The sequence below is a fragment of the Notamacropus eugenii genome, chromosome 3, assembly GCF_028372415.1.
Source record: "Notamacropus eugenii isolate mMacEug1 chromosome 3, mMacEug1.pri_v2, whole genome shotgun sequence".
NCBI lineage: Eukaryota > Metazoa > Chordata > Mammalia > Diprotodontia > Macropodidae > Notamacropus > Notamacropus eugenii.
The window spans coordinates 256,076,724-256,095,852 of NC_092874.1; the positions used below are offsets into that span (position 1 = coordinate 256,076,724).

Below are 19,129 nucleotides of genomic sequence, written 5' to 3' on the forward strand. Positions count from 1 at the left end.
AATCTTATTAATGAAATAGTTTAAAATCTAACTGAAATAACTATTGGTTCTGATGTCAAAGTAAGAATTAAAGTGATACTGGAACATATAACTTTATTTTCTCTATTTATGAATAGTATGGATAGTAATAAATGATACTTTTTATTTTTAATGTGAAGTTCTTGTATTTCTGTTGTCCATCAGGGAGAATCACCACTTGATTTGGCAAAGCAAAGAAAAAATGTTTGGATGATCAATCACTTACAAGAGGCAAGACAGGCAAAAGGGTATGACAATCCGTCTTTCCTCAAAAAGCTAAAGGCTGATAAGGTAAAACTCATGACTGTATTTGTTAGTCTTTCCTTTTTTAATTTGAGATTTATTATCTTGTATTTCTAATACAAGAATTATTCATTTTTAAATCCTAACCTTATAATGAATTTAGGCTGCCTAGCAAAGCTTTGTAGGACAGGTATTTGGTTGACTAACTTGTATAATGATCAGGAGAGTCAACCGTTTTATTTTTTGTTTCATTTTCTGAAATTCTGTAAGCTGTTAATAAAAGTTTGTTAATTGATTCAGTTGATCTTCAGATGTTGTAGAGATATGAAAATCCTTCCTGACTACGTGTGGTGAACTAAAAAAAAATTGTAATTCTCTTCAGTCCATTACCTTTGTTGTCTTCTATCAGTTCCTTTATCTTCAGTCTAGGATTTTGTCAATTGATGTTGAAAATTGCAGTATTGTTGTAATTGAAATTTAGATTTTTAGTTATAAAGGTTGGCTGCATTGCCTGATAATAATCTGTAATGTAAAAAGCTTCAGAAATCTTCGTAGTGCCTACTATATGCCAGCTACTTTGCTAAATACTTTACAATTATTCTCTGGTTTAATCCTCACAACCGCCCTGAGAGGCAAGTGCTGTATCCCCATTTTACAGATGGAAAAGCTGAGGCACACAGAGGTTAAATGACAGTCACACAGCTAGCGTCTGAGACAGAATTTGAACTCTGGTCTTCCTGACTCTAGGTCCTTCCTGACTATCCACTGTAACACCTAGCTATTCCTTTACAAGAGATCATTTCATCTTGTAGGAATGGTGGAATCATATATTTTTAAGGACCTTTAAAATTCTAGTTGTAATAATAACTCACATTTACATTGAAATTTAATTCTTGTGAACAACTTCACTCACAAAATCCCTGTTAGCTAAGTAGCATAGTTCCTCTTTTGCTGATAAAGGAGACATTTGGAAGTTAATTAACTTTCCTGTCCTCAGCCACCTATTAAATGTCTCAGTGGAATTCAAATTTAGGTCTCCTGACTCTAAAGTCCTGTGCACAGGTTCACTGGGCCAAGCTGCCTCTTAGTGATTCTGAAGAAATCAAAATTAAATCAGTAAGTATTTGTTATGTGCAAATAGCTGTTCTAGGTGCTTAAGGAGATACAGAGAAATATCATTTATGCTTCCTGTCCTCAAGGAGCTTATGTTCAGATTGGAGAGAAACAAAATAATTAGGATGCCGAGAACAGAACACGATAATTGTAGATTTTATGTGAGCAGCACATAGGAATGAGAAAGCATCTATTATTAAGTTCCTGCCATGTGTTAAGCATTGGGCAGGGTGCTGTGGATATGAAAATAAAGTGGTCTCTGTCCTCAAGTAGGATTTCACTTTTTCCCCCCTGAACACATCTTTATATAGTGTGAGATATTTTGCTGGAGCCAAGTAAGTCTGTTGACAGTTATCAAACAAGCTGTTGATTAAAATTTGCCCTCATCTTTTTCACATGAACTGACTTCAGGTTGGGACTCTCTCACTGTATTTCTGCAGTTGATTCTTGTTTACCTTTTTTTCCTGATAAATTTAATTTTGCATACTTTAGGCCTTCATTCTACTCTGAATTCTACTTTGAATCTTGATTTCCTTCTATTACATTGGCTGTCCTTCCTGATTTTATGCTTTCTGATAAAGCTTGCATTTTTGTTTTCTTTCAAGTTGTCTATAAAAATGTTAAACAGGATGGTCTTTTTTTTATCATTCCATTTAGAGACATACTTTTTGGTTGTCACCAATCTTTCTATCAACACTCTTTTGATAAAGTTGTTCTAGACTGTGTGGTTAACCAGCCTATGTTTCCTCATCTTATCCACAATGCTGTCATAATGGAGTTCATCAGATTTGTTGCTGAAATGTAGTTGTGCTGTATCTATTGCATTCTTCATGTGTACTAATCAAACAGCACAAAAAAAAAAATAAAGTTAGTTTGGAATGATTATTCCTTAGTGAACTCCTGTTGTCTGCCACTGATAACTATATTCTCACAATCTTTGTCAAGTGCTCACAATCTTTTAAAATATTCTGTACTGAAATTTTGCTGAGGATCCACTATAGACCTACTAATCTATAGTTTCCAGAATCTACCCTTTGCCCCTTTAGAAAACTAAGGAAACATTTGCTTAGCTCCATTTTCTTGGAGCTTTTGTTTTCTGATTTCTTTTACTGACAGTGCTTTTATGGATCACATTTGTCTTTTCTTTTGACATTGAAATTTGAGTTTGGAGACTTTAAATAAATTGATGTGGCTAGATGTTATCTAACTAGATTTTTACTTTACTTACCTTAGTCTTCAGTGTCTCCCATATGGTGTTTGGACTACCTTTTTTATTCACAAAGGACATCATTCTTGCTGAAGAAGACAGAAGCACAGTTGAATATGAGTAATTGACTTCTCTCTATGCTGTATTACCATTACATTATTTCCTCTGGACCTTTTGTATTCTTCTTAGTCCAAGAATAGTTTTAAAGACTTTTTGGGTTATCATTAGCCTTTTCTCAATGTAGTCCAAAAGCTGTTCTTATTGAGGCCATGACATCCTGTTTCTGTTCTTGAATTGATTCATAAAATATCATATAGAACTCCCTTTTCATCACCCTTCCCCTCAAATAAGGGAATATTTTCACCTTGTTTTTTTCATAATGCCTCTCTCCCCCAACAGCCTGAGCTGTGTGCATAGGTTAGACAGTTTTTTCTTTGTTATAAGGGAGGGGTTTATTGGAGTGAGGGAGACCAGGAAATGACAAGAGACATCAATTAAACTTTTAAAGTAAACAGGGCAGTTTTCACTGCCGCGCTAGGGTAACATTTAGTAAATGGCTTTTTTCTTAATAATGATACTGCTTTGAGGAAGCCCCTTAATTTTTATGCTTCTGTTTTTTTTAAAGTATATAGTATAAACTGAAAATCACATTGTATAATAAAATTTGAAACTACATTATAAATTCAAAATGTTTCATTAGGTCATAAATTTGTTATTGTAGCAGCTATTACAACTAAATTTGTGGTTATGTGATGAAAGAAAGCCATTCTAAACTACTGAAATGGCATGAGAAAAGCCATGTATGTAGAAAGTTACAGTGCAGTTGAAGTGATTTTAAATCATCTAGGGCAGATGTGAGATAAAACTAAAAAGTTGGAACTGGTTAGTTTGGTGCTTTGCATGCCTTTTTAGCACTTTTTTTTATTCTTTCCCATCTTCTTACAGTAGAAATTTCCCTAAATTCGCTACTGAGCCTTCCTTCTCTTAACCTGTTGTTTCAGCATCCTCATTCATGCTCATAGCTTCAACTACTACCTGTATGCATATAACTCCCAGATCTCTATTTTCAGCTCTGACCTCTCTTCTTAGTTCCAGACTTGTAAGAGCCTACTGGACATTTCTACCTGAATAGGCTATTTTTATCTCAGACTCAGCATGTTAAAAATCCAGCTTTATATCTTTCTCTCCCTAAATCAGAGCCTCTTTTTGGCTTCATTATTTATGTTACTGGTACCTCCCAGACTTCTGTGTTAGAAAACTTTGTGTTATTTTTGATATGCCTCTCTCCTTTGCCATTTGCATCTAAATCAAGTCCTTTTCATCCTACCTGTGCAACTTCTCTCATATTTATGCACTGTTTCCTGTTCCTGTTGCTACTATACTAGCGTGGAGCTTATTTCCCTCCCACTCCCCCACCACCCCCCCACTTAGAAACGTAAATGAAACTTACGTTTTCCCTGTTTCTTGATCTGACAGGTCTTGCCTTTTCTGATTCATACTTTATACCACTGCCAAGCTATGTGATGCCTAAGTGTGTTCGTAGCATTTTTCTACTCAAAAATATACGAGTGGCTCCTTATGAACTACCAAGTAATCATGTTCAGACTTCTTTGTCTGGCATTCAGAACCCTCCAAAATTGGGTGCCACCATATCTTTCCATCTTTATCTACTACTCCCCTCCATCCAAATTGGACTACTCTAAATTAACTCTGTGTCTTTCCACTGCCATGCTTTTGTTTATGTGGTTTCTGTCTTTCCTCCGTCTCTTAAATTTCTAGTCAGTCTCCAATGTTGCATTCTCCATCGAACTTCTTCCGATTTCTTCTTTTCCATTTTTGTCAGTAGTGGCCTTCCCCCATTACCTCACATAGTACTTTTATTTTGCACCCATTAAAACACATGTAAAATTGCACAATATATTTATCTGTGTACATGATTCCCCCAAAGAGAGCGAGCTGCATAACTTTATCTAAACTCTTATATCCACCAACGCCTAAGACATTGCTGTCCACACAGTAGGTGACTGACACATGGTCCTTGGATTTTGGAATTAATAGGTAGACTGGGAGGTGCCAGAGACACATCACATTTTGATTTTTAGCAAGGGGGTTGACTGTCATAATATCTTTATGAATAAGATAGTAAATGGCCAAGATGATCAGTATTAGATGGTTTTCTAAGTCATTGCATAAGAATGCTGAGCTAATGGTTGTTAGCATGCTAGTCTTCTTGTTTTCTGTAGTAGTCTGTCAGTGTTATAGGGGTTTAAATAGAATCATAAATAAAATGTAAAATTAGGAAATGAAAGCTTATAGGGGAAACTTGACTTAATAGCATATCATGTGGAAAAGACCTTGAAGTTTTAGGTGACAGTAAACTCAGTATGGGCCAGTGCAGCTGTTAAGAAAGTTAATGTGGGCTTTGGAGAACTCATCATAAAAGGAATTAAAGGTATTTGTTTAATCCTAGAGGAGAGGAAAGGGAGAGGTGATTGCAATCTTCAGATATTTCAAGGATTATTTCTCATTTGGAAGAGTAGTTCAGCTTCCTTTGTATTTCTCTAGAAGGCAGTATGATCAGCAGGGATGCTCAGTAGGTGAAAGTGACAGGGAAGCACTTTCTGCTTAGAGCCATCCAACAGTAGAAGAGGCCGCTTCATGAAGTAATTTATTAGTTCCTTCGACTTCCAAAGTCTCTTCAGATTTTGACTGTTTTAAAATTATTTTCTGTTTAATGTCCAAATGTGTTATTTAAAAATAAAAGCATAGCTTATATTGCTATATCTTTTTAAGTTTTATAGTTCACCTTGTTTGACAGTGTCTGTCAAATTCTGTCCACTACCAGAAAAGAATGGAAGCAATTCTTATGCCCCCTCTGAAAGCTCTTGCTCCTCTGAGATGCTGTTGTTTAGTGGGTAAGGGACTGGAGGTAGAGTCTGGAAGACTGCCTCAGACACTTATTTGCTATGTGATCCTGGCTAAATTATTTAACCTCTCCATGCCTCACTTTCCTCACCTGTAAAATGAGAGGTTTGGACTTGACAGCCTGAAAGGTTCCTTCAAGTTCCCAATTTATGATCTGTCGTTTTTATTTTGTTAGAAACAGAAATGAACAATCTAACACAGTGCTGGTATCCCAGAGCATGCTTCAGGAGACAGTAAAAGCACCTTTCTTTCCTACTCACCACCTATTTGATATCAAGTTTTGCTTTTCTTTTTGTCAGGTGTTAATGTTCCAACAGTAAATATACATAAAAATGCAAAAATTGATAACACATATTTGTTTCTGTGCAGGAATTTCGGCAGAAGGTAATGCTAGGAACTCCTTTCCTAGTTATATGGCTGGTTGGGTTTATAGCAGACCTAGATATTGATTCTTGGCTCATTAAAGGGCTAATGTATGGTGGTGTTTGGGCTATGGTCCAGTTTCTTTCAAAGTAAGTGTTGTTTTAAACTATGTAATATAGCTGTAAATGAAGGAATATGAATTTTTTCTCAGGAAAAAAGTCAATTTTTTAAAAAAGCGTCATTCTATTATTTAGAAAAAAATTCAAAAACCATTTTAAAAAACTTTGATTAAACAAAGATATATTTTCTATAGTATTTCAAGCAGTATTTTATCTTTGGATATTTTAATATTTCTGTGATCCGTGGTCTCATCAGAAATTGCATCCTTTCTATAGCCTTACAAGGATTAGCGAGAAAATGGTTAACGATTGAGAAGACCATATTCATATTTAATGCCAAAATGTGTGCATGTATGTTTATGTGTGTGTATGTATATACTTATACATCTACATATATGTAGATATAGTGCTTTTACACACTCACCACAAGTGCATATGTATATACACATGCATGTGGACACTTTTGTAGAAAGTATATATGGACATATCTATACATCAACATATATGCACATATGCATGCACACATGTGTATAAGATTTGGAACATTTCAGATGCAAAAAGGTTTAGAGTTTTATCTGTTTTAACTGGGTAGCTATAGTACAAAATAATTTGTATAATACAAATGAATATTTTATTTTTCATAAATAAATAGTATGCCCCCTTAGAGCTTTAAGCGGAGCCATGTTTGCCTATTTGGTACCAGGTTCTCCAGTCACAATTCAGCAGGAAAAACAGAATTGGTGAAAGCACTGGCAAAATAGTGAAGGCAAGCAAGTCTCTTTTACCTCTTGTTCTGCTCCCCTGCCTACTTTGCTCTCCTCTTCTGCCCTCTTTAGTGAAGGGGACTCAAATGGACACTCTCAGGAGTCCGTTGCCCATTGGCCTTTCACCCCTGTATCCCATCCAAGTGTATGCTTCAATTGTTCTGCATGTGTTCTTCCTTCTCCTAGGAAAATTGCCCTCCATCAGTGCTCTGCTAGAGTTTAAGGAGGAAGATATCTGGTAAAGCAGTTCAGATTATTTTAGGTGTGAGTGCTGGTTAATAGCTTACTACTTTGTTAGCCCTCAAGGTTATTTGGGGTTTAGGGAGCAGGTTTGATCCTTTGAATTTTAATAAAAGTAACAACTCAAAATGTACTGTAATGGTAACATTTACAACTGTAATGGTTGAGACAAAGATATTATGACAGGGCCCCCACTTTCTGCTTAGCCCATGCAAAAAGGTGACTGATTAGATCACTAGCACCTACGGGGAACAATAACAGTTGCTAGAACAGCGCTCTGAGGCTTGCAAAGCCCTTTACAAATATTACCTTATTTAATCCTTACAACAACCCTGAAAGTTTAAGGAATAAGGAAACTGAGGGAAATAGAAATTAAGTGATTTGCCTGGGGTCATACAGATAGCAGGGATTTGAAATAAAATTTGAGCTCAGGTCTTCTTTACATCAAATTCCATGCTGGTTGCATCCATGCTTCTAGTTTTCTGACCTCTACTTGACTTTTAAAAAATTATTTAATAAGATCTTTTGTTGAAGACTACAGTATTGACATTTTATAGGCTAACTATCATTAAATACCTATTAGGAATTAATTTTAAATTAAAAATTCACCTTTTAAAAATACCTTTGAATACATCTAAGTTTTTGTGATCTTTTGTACAATTTGGTCTTTACCTGCTCCATACTAGAGGCTGTCCTTGTTATTTCATTAAAGAACAATGTGTACATTTGAGATGGAAAAAAATTGAATACTGAGGTGAAAAATTAGTATTTATAGGTTTTTTAAAGTCTTAAAAAAAAAGATTTGGGATTGTAATAGCACAGTGGAAAGAGTACTAAATTTGGAGTCAGAGAACTGGGATGCATATCCTGGCTCCACTAATCAGTACTGTCTGATTTTAGGCAAATCACTTCACCTGCCTGGACCTCAGTTCTGAAGCAGTCAAATAAGTGGGTAGGACTTGGGTGAACTCCAAGGTTCTCCCTTCTAGCTTTAAATCTGTGATCCTGTGATCCTGTTTTTATGTGTATGTGCAAACATGTGTGTTTACTAAAATGCTGCATAAGTGTCTGTAGTGCATTAGTAAATACTGGTGTTACTGATTCATTCCACCCTGAAGTGATGTACCGAAATTCTCACATTATATAGAGAAATAAACCTTTCATGGAGTACAAACTGGAAGTCACTCTTGGATATGTAGCAGAGGGTTTGTGTGTGTGTGTGTGTGTGTGTGTGTGTGTGTGTGTGTGTATGCCAGTGTTCAGTGCATAATCAATGGTTCAGTGCATAATCAATGGTATATTAATTTGCGCACAAATACTATCCTAGTTGAAGGAATATGATTTTTTTGATGGACAGCTTCAGTTTTCTTACAATTAAAAAAATATTAAGCATGTTTTGAATAGATGGTTCCAAAGGCTCTATAGGACCTTGCAATAAAATGGAATTGTCACTTTGATTATCATTTATCATGTGTTATACTTTCTAAGTTGCTGTTTGTTTTCTCTGTTTCATAACCACTCTGTAACTTAGTAAATGGTCTTTCCAAGTTATATTGGCCGAAAAAATTTGTCATTCTATGACCAGCCTGGTGATTATATTCAGTGAGGCTCCTCCTGGGCTTATACTTCAAGCCCTTCCATAATCTAGAACCCAGGGTCACCTGTATACCACGATGAGACACCAATAATAGGCTTTAGAGAAAGAATCTTTGTATATTGCCTTTTAAAAAATCCTAGTTATTTGGATTCTGGTTAAATGATTTACTGTATATCAAGTATGTCTAATTTTCTCTTTTGTTTAAAGATAAATAAATGATCATAGTGGGATATTAAATTCAAACTAAAATTTGTGTCTTACAGATCATTTTTTGATCACTCAATGCACAGTGCATTGCCACTTGGAATATATTTGGCAACCAAATTCTGGATGTATGTGACGTGGTTCTTCTGGTTTTGGAATGATATCCTTTCTGTCAGAAGGTTGATAACGTCAGTACTTTTCATTGGTTTTTTAATGATAGAATTAAAATGTAATTAATGGAATTTTACAACAAAAATTTATCAGGAAAAAGTACTTAGGCAGGAAATATATTCATAAATAGTTGCTTTTTAGCAACTTAAATTCTGACTGCCTTTAATTTCTTTTAAAGGTATTTTAAAAGTATGATTTTATTATTTTAATATGATTACTTTTATTACATTTCTCTTCTAGAAAATGAAAACTTAATGATTTGCATGTTATATCTCCGTTCCCCCCCTCTTTTGGTTCAGAAGTGTGTCAGAAACTCTTCTGTGTGCAGACTCTCTGCACCTTCTCATGTCTGGCTTATCTCATAAGAGCATTGCTGAGGGGAGCAAAAACAGAAGTGTCACGGCCTTGATCACAGAGCTAGGATGTGATGGAAGCTCCACAACAGACCTTCTTTGCCCTATCCGTAGTGCTTCTCATCAGGCCCTTGATGTACTCAAAAATTATTAAATCTGGCCTTAGCTTTGTGACATGAACCAGAGTTGCTTTATGAAGACATGTATATGCCATGCTTTAATAATCGTGTAGCATATGTCTAACTAGAAGCATGTGTAACAATCAACAAGCATTCATTAAATACTTACTGTGTGCCAGGCATGTGCCAGGTCCTAAGGATACAACAAACAAACAAAAACAGCTCTTGCCCTCAAGAAACTTGCATTCCAATGAGGGTAGGGTGGGTGGGTGGTGGTGGTGAATGACAACAAATATAAATCAGTACACATAAGATAGATACCAAATCAATGAAAGGTAGCCTCAGAGGGCAAAGCCTCAGCTGCTAGGCGGCACAGGAAAGCCTTCTTGGAGGAGATGGTGCTTGAACTGAGTCTAATAGGAATCCAGGGGTTATTAAATTCCTAATACAGTAATTAATGAAGTCATTTGGTCTTTAGGATTTTTTTTTATATACCCCTTGTTTTCATGAAAATGAGAAAGGACAGAAAAGATCTAAAACATGCTGTTTTGTGATGACTTTATACACAGAGACAGTGGTGCTGATCTGTTATATTAAGGAGAGTAGGTAGCTCTGATACAGTGGAAACAGGATCCCAACTTTTCTCTTCCTCAGCTGCTTTGGGGAGAGAAAAAAAAGAGCTAACCATTGCCTGGTAGGTTATTTGTAACTTGGCTAATTGTTGTTGTTGTTGCTGTTGCTTCTTGTTTTTTAAACCAGAACCTGCCCAAATTAGGACAATGGCAAATAAAAGTCTTTGTCATTCTGGTGGTGGTCTGGTGGTATCAGTCATCATTGCCATCAGTTTGTATGTATCTGAGAGACGTTACAGTTGTGATTATGATCCCATCACAGTATGTTCTCAAAACCAGAGATGCTTCCATGAGTGGACCCCAGATATTTAAGGGCAGCCCCTGTTGACTTGTGACTTCAAGTCTGAATTTGACATTTCCTTGTGAACACTATTTAGACTACTACGTCTTCTAAAACCCTACTTAAAATACTAGTAAGGAGAAGTGTAAATGTCAGGCATGTTAGTAATAATAGTAATAAATGTTATTAAGTCCATCTGTCCTTTCCAGGATATCATGCTGGTGTTCTACCTAATTCAAAGAAAAGATGTGGCCTTTCCCTTTTGAATGACTGGTACTGGCTGAATGGCACTTAGATGTACTAAAAACGGATCTGACTCTTAAGCTAAACTGAATTTAGATTTATTATTATTTATTGATATTTATATTATTTATTATTAATAGTAATATTATTGCAATATATCGAGAAATGCAGTTGTCAGTATTCAACCCATTGAGGTGAAAATACATACGTCAGAGGAATGTTTGACTGCTGTTATGTTCTTCATCATCATTCATGATAAAGATTTTTAACATCTAATTAGATTTCTTAAAAATCAGCAACATAATGCAAACTCAAAATATTTTAATAAAATTGCAAATTTCATAAATGTTTACTAAATCTTTTTAAAAACTTCACTATAGAAAATATGCCAAATAAATTTTATTTATCTGTTGTTTTAATTTTTAAACTGGGTCTCTCTCTCTCTCTCTGACCTGGGCTGGAAGTGCAGCAGCCATTCTTGGGCTCAATTCCACTGAATAACTGATCAGCATTGAACCTTTGAGATGTTGTGTTTCTGACCTGCAGTAGTTTGCCCCTTCCTCAGGCAGCCTGTTAGCCTTCTGCTTCTGGGGAGAGAGTGAAGGAATCACCATGTTGGAACTAGGATTAGTTCAACTCAGAACTCATGAGTTCAAGCAGTCCACTGGGCTTTTCCTTCCTGAGGATCAGGGATTACAGGCATGTGTTACCTCATCCAACTATAAAATACATTTTTAGTGGTCTAGAGTTGTGGTGACATTGATTACTATTCCAAACATTATTTAATTGTTATCAAGTACTCTGTGTGTGAAATAGTTACTTTGATGTGTTCTTTTGTCAAAATTGCCTAGTTGTTTAATTTGGTCTTGGGGAACTGTACTCATTTTGTTTTTGAGGCATTAAACAGAATTTAAGAAGAGCTTAAAAGTCTTATATTTAGACAGTTTTATATGCTTATATTTCAGCAGAGCATAGTTCCTCTTTTTGCTTTTGTAGTGTAAGTAAGGTGATACCTGGTGAAATTCCTCTACGTGACAGCTTTCACTACCTCATTCTGGTCATGTATTATACTTGGACATAAAACTGCCCCTCAAGGATTCATTAGGCATTAGAATTGTCTTACTGGAACATTTGGTATGACTAAAACAGATATGCTTGTTTTCATTACCTCATCTACTTAAAATTTGCTTTTTTAAGTAGTAACTTGACCTCTGAAGTGACTTCAGTAGACTAGAGGTATTTCTTTGCAGCATAACATTTCGTTGCCTAAATTGGACATTTAATTTTGTACTGAAAGGGGGAAAGTTCATATCTTCCTAAAATAATTCTTTGTTGCCTGGTGCACGAATTACTTCTCAACCCTAATTGGGAAAGAGGAAAAATATTGTTAAATTAGCAAATAATGAAAATGTCATTTAGGCAAAACTTTAGGCAAAAGTTTAACTTCTCTCTAATATGAGATCTTTTACTAGTCTGTTGAGTAGTGACACCTAGGTGGTCTCACGGCTGCATAGAGTGCTGGATGTGGAGTCTGGAAGACCTGAGTTAAAATATGCCCTCAGACACTTAATAAGCAGTGTGACCATGGCCAAGTCATTTAACTTCTGTTTGCCTCAGTTTTCTCAACTACATAATGGGGATAATAAGAGTGCCTACTTCCCTGGCTTTGTTAGGATGAAATGAAATATTTGTGAAGTGCTTAGCATAGTGCCTGGCACATAGTAGGCATTATGCAAATGCTAGCTATTGTTGGTAATAGTGATAGTTAAGTAGATGAAGTTGAATTTCTCTCCTTTCTTTGAAGAAAAAATAATAAAAAATTAAATACAGAGAAGTTAGATAGCAAGAAGATCCAGGTCCAAGAAATTCAGCAGAATTTGACTGTAAAACATGACCTAGAATATTCCTGGTTTTTATGAATTAAAATAAACTTTTTCATACTACTTGTGTAAATCTTGGTAAGTTAATATTTCATTTATGTGATTGTTCATTCGTATTTTTGCTTTAAAATTAACACAATGAGATATGCTTTAAAATTTATACCAAGGTTGGTCCTAATATTTTCTGTAGTCGATTTGAATGGAAAATATTGTGCATCAGTTAGCCAAGTAGATTTGGATTCATCAGTATTTCCATTTTTGATAAAATGTACATGATGTGAATTTTGAAGGACTTGATGTTCTTGTTCAAAAATTTTTCCCCTTATTGTTCTCACACACATATAAGTTTTACACATTTTGTAGATTGTGGTGTCTTAAAGAATGCATAGTTGTCATTTTACTGTTGTATCACAGACTTGTTGTCTTTTAGTTTCTTTGTTAACTTTAAAGCATCAAGTTGGGGAATTAGATAATATTGTTAATTTACGCTTACTAAATTTTTAATCATCTTTGTCTACAGATGTAACTAACTCTTAACTAGTTTTACATATTTGGTGCATGTTCGTTCGATGATCTTCTTGGAGGGGAATCCTAGCATTTTCACACCATTAACAGAATTTAAAATTCTAGATCCTTAAGTAAAAACGGAAGAATTCCATTGAACTTCTTTACTCTAACATAGGCATGTCTCCAGCCTTCATGTCATATGCTGACCATGATGATGTTGTTACCTAGAATAACCTGTATATTAATGAGAATGATGAGTCCCCCAAAGTGGTTGCATTATTTGAATCTACCCTGACTACTTCCATTGAGTTAGAACCAGTTTCCATATTTTACATAGCAATAACTTTAAATTATGTGGATTTGAATACATGTAACTTCTTCATGGTATTTGTTATTCGCACCACTTGTGACCTAGTTTTAAAATAATTTGAGGAAATAGGAAGTGATATACATAAGGGAAGTAGGGAAGAGCTTGCAGATAAACCATGGAAGGAGCAAATTAGAAAGAATCATGAAATGTTTTATTAGGTTTTAAGACTGTGGAAAGAAAAAGAGGCAATAGCTTCCCCAGGTAATCTCTGTTGCATCCATCCTTCCTATTGCTTTTTCTGCCCTCCCATACAGATCAGAACCACATAGTCAGATCATCCCAGATTAGAGTTCATATGAAAAGGGGGCATTAACTATAGTAGGGCTTTTCCGCTATCCACTACGTAAGTGGGTTTTTAATCAATACTTCTAGATTCTAAGTTGTTAGACCTGAGTGGGACCATAGAGAAACAGTTTAATCATCACAGCTCTTGTTCTGTACTACAAATGATTACTACCTCTACCACCACCATGTATATCAGTTTACCAGACATTTTCTGACATGATCACAGTGACAATACAATTTATTCTTCCATCTTGTCATTTACAAAAAGACTGCTGTTTTAAAGGAATAAACCAGAGTCTATATTATGTACATTCCAAGGTGAGGTTTATTGTGCCTACCTCTTCATTTTCATATTAAACGTAAATCCATCTGTGTTGATTATCAGTAGTAGTTATTTCATAATGAACAAAACACTGAATTTTGAATCATAGGGTCTAGGTTGATGTCCTTGATATACTATTAAATAACTGGGTTGCTTTGGACAAATGACTGATTCTCTCCTTGCTCCTGTTTTCCCATCAGCAAAATAAGATTAATTATAGTTGTACCATGTACTTTACTGACTGAAAAATATTTTGTAAGCCATAAAGCTTTATATGGATGTCAGTTATTGCTGTTTAATATCTGAATAAGAGAAATAGCATGACATTGTACATAGAGAGCTGGCCTTGTCCTATCCCTGACTTATAATATAGTAATGTGATTCTGGGTATTCTCAATGTCCCAGGCAGCTCTATAAGTTGCAGATCAGTTGCTAGTTTGATTTGGTTGAGGGAGCACTCATATTTTTAAGTTCCTCTGCTCTAATGAAATCATAAGTCTAGGCCCCTCTCAATTTGTTTTTCTTGACAAAATTTTATCCCCAATTTTTAATACATTTTTCTTGCCTCTTCTTGGGGGAAAGCACATATGGTAATTGCCATAAATAACTTAAGACTTTTTCTAGTTTTAAAATACTTTTCCTTTTGAATTACTGATTTCCATCCAGAAACAGTATTTTAATTTGTACCAACTGAATGTTATAGGGTTCTTAAGACTTTTATTTAGAAAACAGCTTTATTTTCTGCTTAATGTCATTTGAAATATAGAAGATTGTCTACACATAAAAATGCCTCACTGCAGAATTGAGAGCAGAAATCTTAGATAATGCTTCCACCTACGTAAAAAGCTTAAAAATGGTTTTTATGAGTATTCCAGATGTTTTGGATTTCAGTAATGTGTTAATTTTGCTTCCATCTGAATATGTTCAACCAATTAAGATGTAAAGCCTAATATCCATACTTTCATTCTTAAATTTTTTTTAAGTGAATAGGTTTTTAAAAAATTTACAATTTTAAGATGTAAAATAATACATAGATATCCCATATGCTTTAATATTTTTTAAGCTGATGGATATTTCTAGTTTAAAATGAAAGCCAAATGTGTATCTTAGATGTGAGCATATAAAAGGGGTATTGTTTGTTAAGAATATCCAAGAGCTGCTAGAAGATTTCTTCTATGCCTCACTATCGAACTTTTAGACCATCTCATTTAGAAAATGCTAAAAGATTTGAATAAATTTTTTGATTATTTTAAAATAGTTGTAGTGTGGATGCTATTCCAATTTTTAGAACATAAAAATAATAGCAGAAACGAGCATTTATAAGGTTCTTTAAGATTTAGTACTTGACATTTTATCTTTACAGCACTCTTGGAGATAGAAGCTGTGATTATCCTTATTTTACAGATGAGGGAGCTGAGGCAAATAGAGTTTATGTCTCACAGCATGGAAGAGTCTGAGGTAGAATTTGAGCTGAGATCTTTCTGACCCTATTAGGTCCAGCCTTCTATCCACTGGTGCTGCCTCACTGCTTAAGGACAAATTACAGTCTTTGGAAGTTAAGAAGCAAGGTGGTTTACTTTTACACTTTTTGTGGGGCATACATCTTTAAATTGAGGTGAAGAATCAACTTAGTTGAGAACTTAAAAAAAAATATTTGAGATAAAGATTTAGTATATTCTTTGTAATATTATATTGTGATTTTTAAGTTGCAAAGTTAACTTTTATCATTCAACCAATCTTTCTCATTAACTTTCTGGATTTTTGAAAATTGAATCCTTTGAGGGGAAAAAAAGGAACTCTCAGTTATTGTTGTCTGTTTTTTTAGATTCCTTGACTTTAAACACATCTCAACTTTTTATTCATTCACCTTCCATTCCTTGCCAATAGTGTTGCACTTTTCTACAATTTTGGAAAATCTTGGAAATCAGACCCAGGAATTATTAAAGCTACAGAAGAGCAGAAGAAAAAGGTAATGGGAGAGGAACCAATTTACTTTTTAAAATTATGTGTAGTTTAAAATTCCAGTTGATATTTGTAGCCAATGTGAAAATATGATGGCAAACATTCATATCATGAAATATTGCAAATTAAACTAAGATAATGTATGCTTTTTTCTGGGTTTAAAAAATTATTGATATCTTTTGTTCATCAACTTCTAAATATATTCCTCCACTCTCACCTCCTCAGAGAGCTCTTCTTCTACAACAGAGAATTAGAAAGAAAGAGAAAAGGGGGGAAAGTTCAATAAAAATAAGCAACATATCAACTGGAGCAGGTAGTATATTCAGTGTTCTACACCCAGTCCCTCCATGAGATGACATAGTTTTATATATGTTCTACAACATACATTCCTATTAAATACACTTTCACCTTAGTTTTGTTGCATAGAAGAATTAAAATGAATGGGAGAAATCATAGAACAAAACAAAGCATAATAACAAAAGAAACTAATCTGCTTCATTATGCGATCCAATTCTTTCCCTGGATGTGGAAGGCATTTTGCCTTAAGAGACCATTGGAAATTATTTAAGTCCTTGCATTGCAATGAAGTACTCAGTCTACCAGAAAAATTCCTCACACACTGTGGCTGTTGCTGCATACAGAGTTCTCCTGGTTCTGCTCCTTTCACTCAGCATCAGTTCATATAAGTCTTTCCAGGCCTCTCTGAAGTCTTCCTGTTCATCATTTCTTATAGCACAATAGTATTCCATTACATTCATATACCACAATTTATTCAGCCATTCCCCAATTGATGGGCATCCCCTTGATTTCCAGTTTTTGGCCACCACAAAGAGAGCTGCTATAAATATTTTTGTACATGTGGGACTCTTTCCCATTTTTACGATCTCTTTGGGATACAGTCCTAGAAGTGATATTGCTGGGTCAAAGGGCATGCACATTTTTGTAACTCTTTGGGCATAGTTCCAAATTGCTGTCCAGAATGGTTGGATCAGCTCACAGCTCTACCAACTATGAATTAGGGTTCCAACTTTCTCACATCTTTTCCAGCATTTATCATCTTCCTGTTTTGTCATGTTAGCCAGTCTGATAGGTGTGATGTGGTTTCTCAGAGTTGTTTTGATTTGCATCTCCCTAATCAATAGTGATTTAGAGCATTTTTTCATATGACTATAGATAACTTTAATTTCTTCCTCTGGAAACTGCCTATTCATATCCTTTGACCATTTTTCGATTGGAGAATGCCTTGTATTCTTGTACATTTGGCTCAGTTCTCTGTATATTTTAGAAATGATAAAGTCACTGTTAATGACTCAAAGTTAAGGACAAGGCGTTTTTATAGTCATATGTATAAAATTGTAACATATACACTTTAATATTAAGAAAAAGGGTTTTTTTCTGACTACTGTTTTTGTGAAAATTTTCTCCATCAATTATATTTTCTTCAAAATTTCTGTCAACATAAGGATCTTCCTCTTTTAAAAAATAATAGAAATGTAGTATAATAAAAATAAAATTCATTTTAGTAAAATGGTCATGCATTAAAACTCCACGTATAATCAGTCAACAAACATTTTTGAAGTGCCTACTTTGTGTCACATGTTAAAATCGCAAAAGAAATAGTCTTTGCCATTAAGCAGCCTACATAACTCTAATTTGGAAAGACGTCATGGATACAGAGAGATATGCTCTAAAATAAATGCATGGTGACTTTGGACAGAAGACAACTAGAGGAGTGAGGAAAAGTTTCATATAGAAGGTGGCCCCCAGGGTGAGCCTTGCAAGAAGTTTGGGATCCTAAAGGGGGAATCAAGGAAGGAAGGAAATCCAAGTGTCAGAGATAGCCAGTATAAAAGCTTGGAAGCAGGAGATGGAATGTTACATGTGAAGAGTAATGATAAATTCCACCTCCTTGTTTAGGCCATGACATGCGTGAAATATAAGTGTTATACACTTAGAAGATATAATAAGCCTTAAATGATCGGCTGGAGCTAGATTATAATGCACTTTAAATGCACAACAGAAGGGTTTAGATTTGATCCTAGAGGTAATAGAGAGCCACTGCAGTTGGTTGGGTAGAGAAGTGACATGGTCGGATGCAGTAGAAAGAGCACTTTGGTGTGTGAAGGATGAAGGAGAGACCCCCTTAGGAGGCCATAATCTGGGAGAGAGTTTAGCTAGGACGATGTCTGTGAGTGGAGATAAGAGGAATGAATGCATGCATGAATGAATACACGAATCAAAGAGTGAAGCATTTATTAAGCACTTATAATGTATGAAACACTGTGCTAACTGCTAGGGATACAAATAGAAAAATAAAACATTCCCTATTCTCAAGGACCTCACACTCCAATGGGAGAAACAATACATAGGGAAAGTTTCAGTGGCAAGTCAGATGGAAAGGTCACATAGTTCCTAGGAAGCCAAGCTGATGGTAATGTCTTTTCTTTAGTATCATTTCCACTGACAAAATGATATCAGTTTCTGATGTTGAATCATTTGACAGTGCCAAGGACAGTTTCAAGGAGAGATGTGGTAGAAATGATATGATTTGGCAACTCATTGGACATGCAGGGTGAAAAAGAGTGAGAAGTAGAGGATGACCCTGAGGTTCTAATCTAGGTGACTGGAAATAGAAATAGGGAGGCTTTTTTGTTTGCTTTCAAGTGAAAAGTAGTAGATCTGGGGCAAATGATACTAAATTCCATTTTGGGTATTTTGAGTTTCAGATCTCAATGGGACATCTAGTTCAAATGTCCACTAGCTGATTGGTGAGGCAGGAACTGAAGCTAAGGAGATAGGCTTGGGCACTGGATATGTGGAACTTGTAGTCATCAGCATAAAGATGATAAGTTGTCTGATGAGGTCACTAAGGATGGAATGTTGAGAAAGAAGGGGTCCACGAAAGCTTTAGTGTACATCTGCATTTGGGGACATTATATGAATAAATGATGATTCAGTGAAGGAGACTGGAAACAAGTAATCAAACAGCCAAAAGGAAATTCCAGAGAAAGTGTAAGATGACCTACATATGCAAAAAGCATTTGGAAAATATTTTTACTTGTGCAGAAGTTAACGTTAAAGAAAAGAGGTAGGGTTTTGATATAAAAATACTCTTCTTCGCACTCTGCCAGCTTTTTACTTACACCTACTGCTCCAGAATACCAGGTGAATGGACAATATTTATTAAGTGCTTGCTAGATCAGAGATCTCTG

The 19,129-nt window shown here is 35.1% G+C and overlaps 1 protein-coding gene across 2 annotated transcripts in view; it reads left to right on the forward strand.

The window, feature by feature from the left end:
• ZDHHC17 (zDHHC palmitoyltransferase 17) overlaps positions 1–19,129 on the forward strand; it is a 104,103-nt gene that overhangs the window by 59,688 nt on the left and 25,286 nt on the right. Inside the window, exons 8-11 of one of the 2 annotated variants that reach the window (XM_072655434.1) lie at positions 184–309; positions 5,876–6,018; positions 8,853–8,981; positions 15,843–15,924. In XM_072655434.1, the coding sequence (XP_072511535.1) occupies positions 184–309; positions 5,876–6,018; positions 8,853–8,981; positions 15,843–15,924 (480 nt within the window). Of the gene's footprint in view, positions 1–183; positions 310–5,875; positions 6,019–8,852; positions 8,982–15,799; positions 15,925–19,129 lie in introns of both variants that reach the window. The other variant, XM_072655435.1, reaches the window with a different exon arrangement.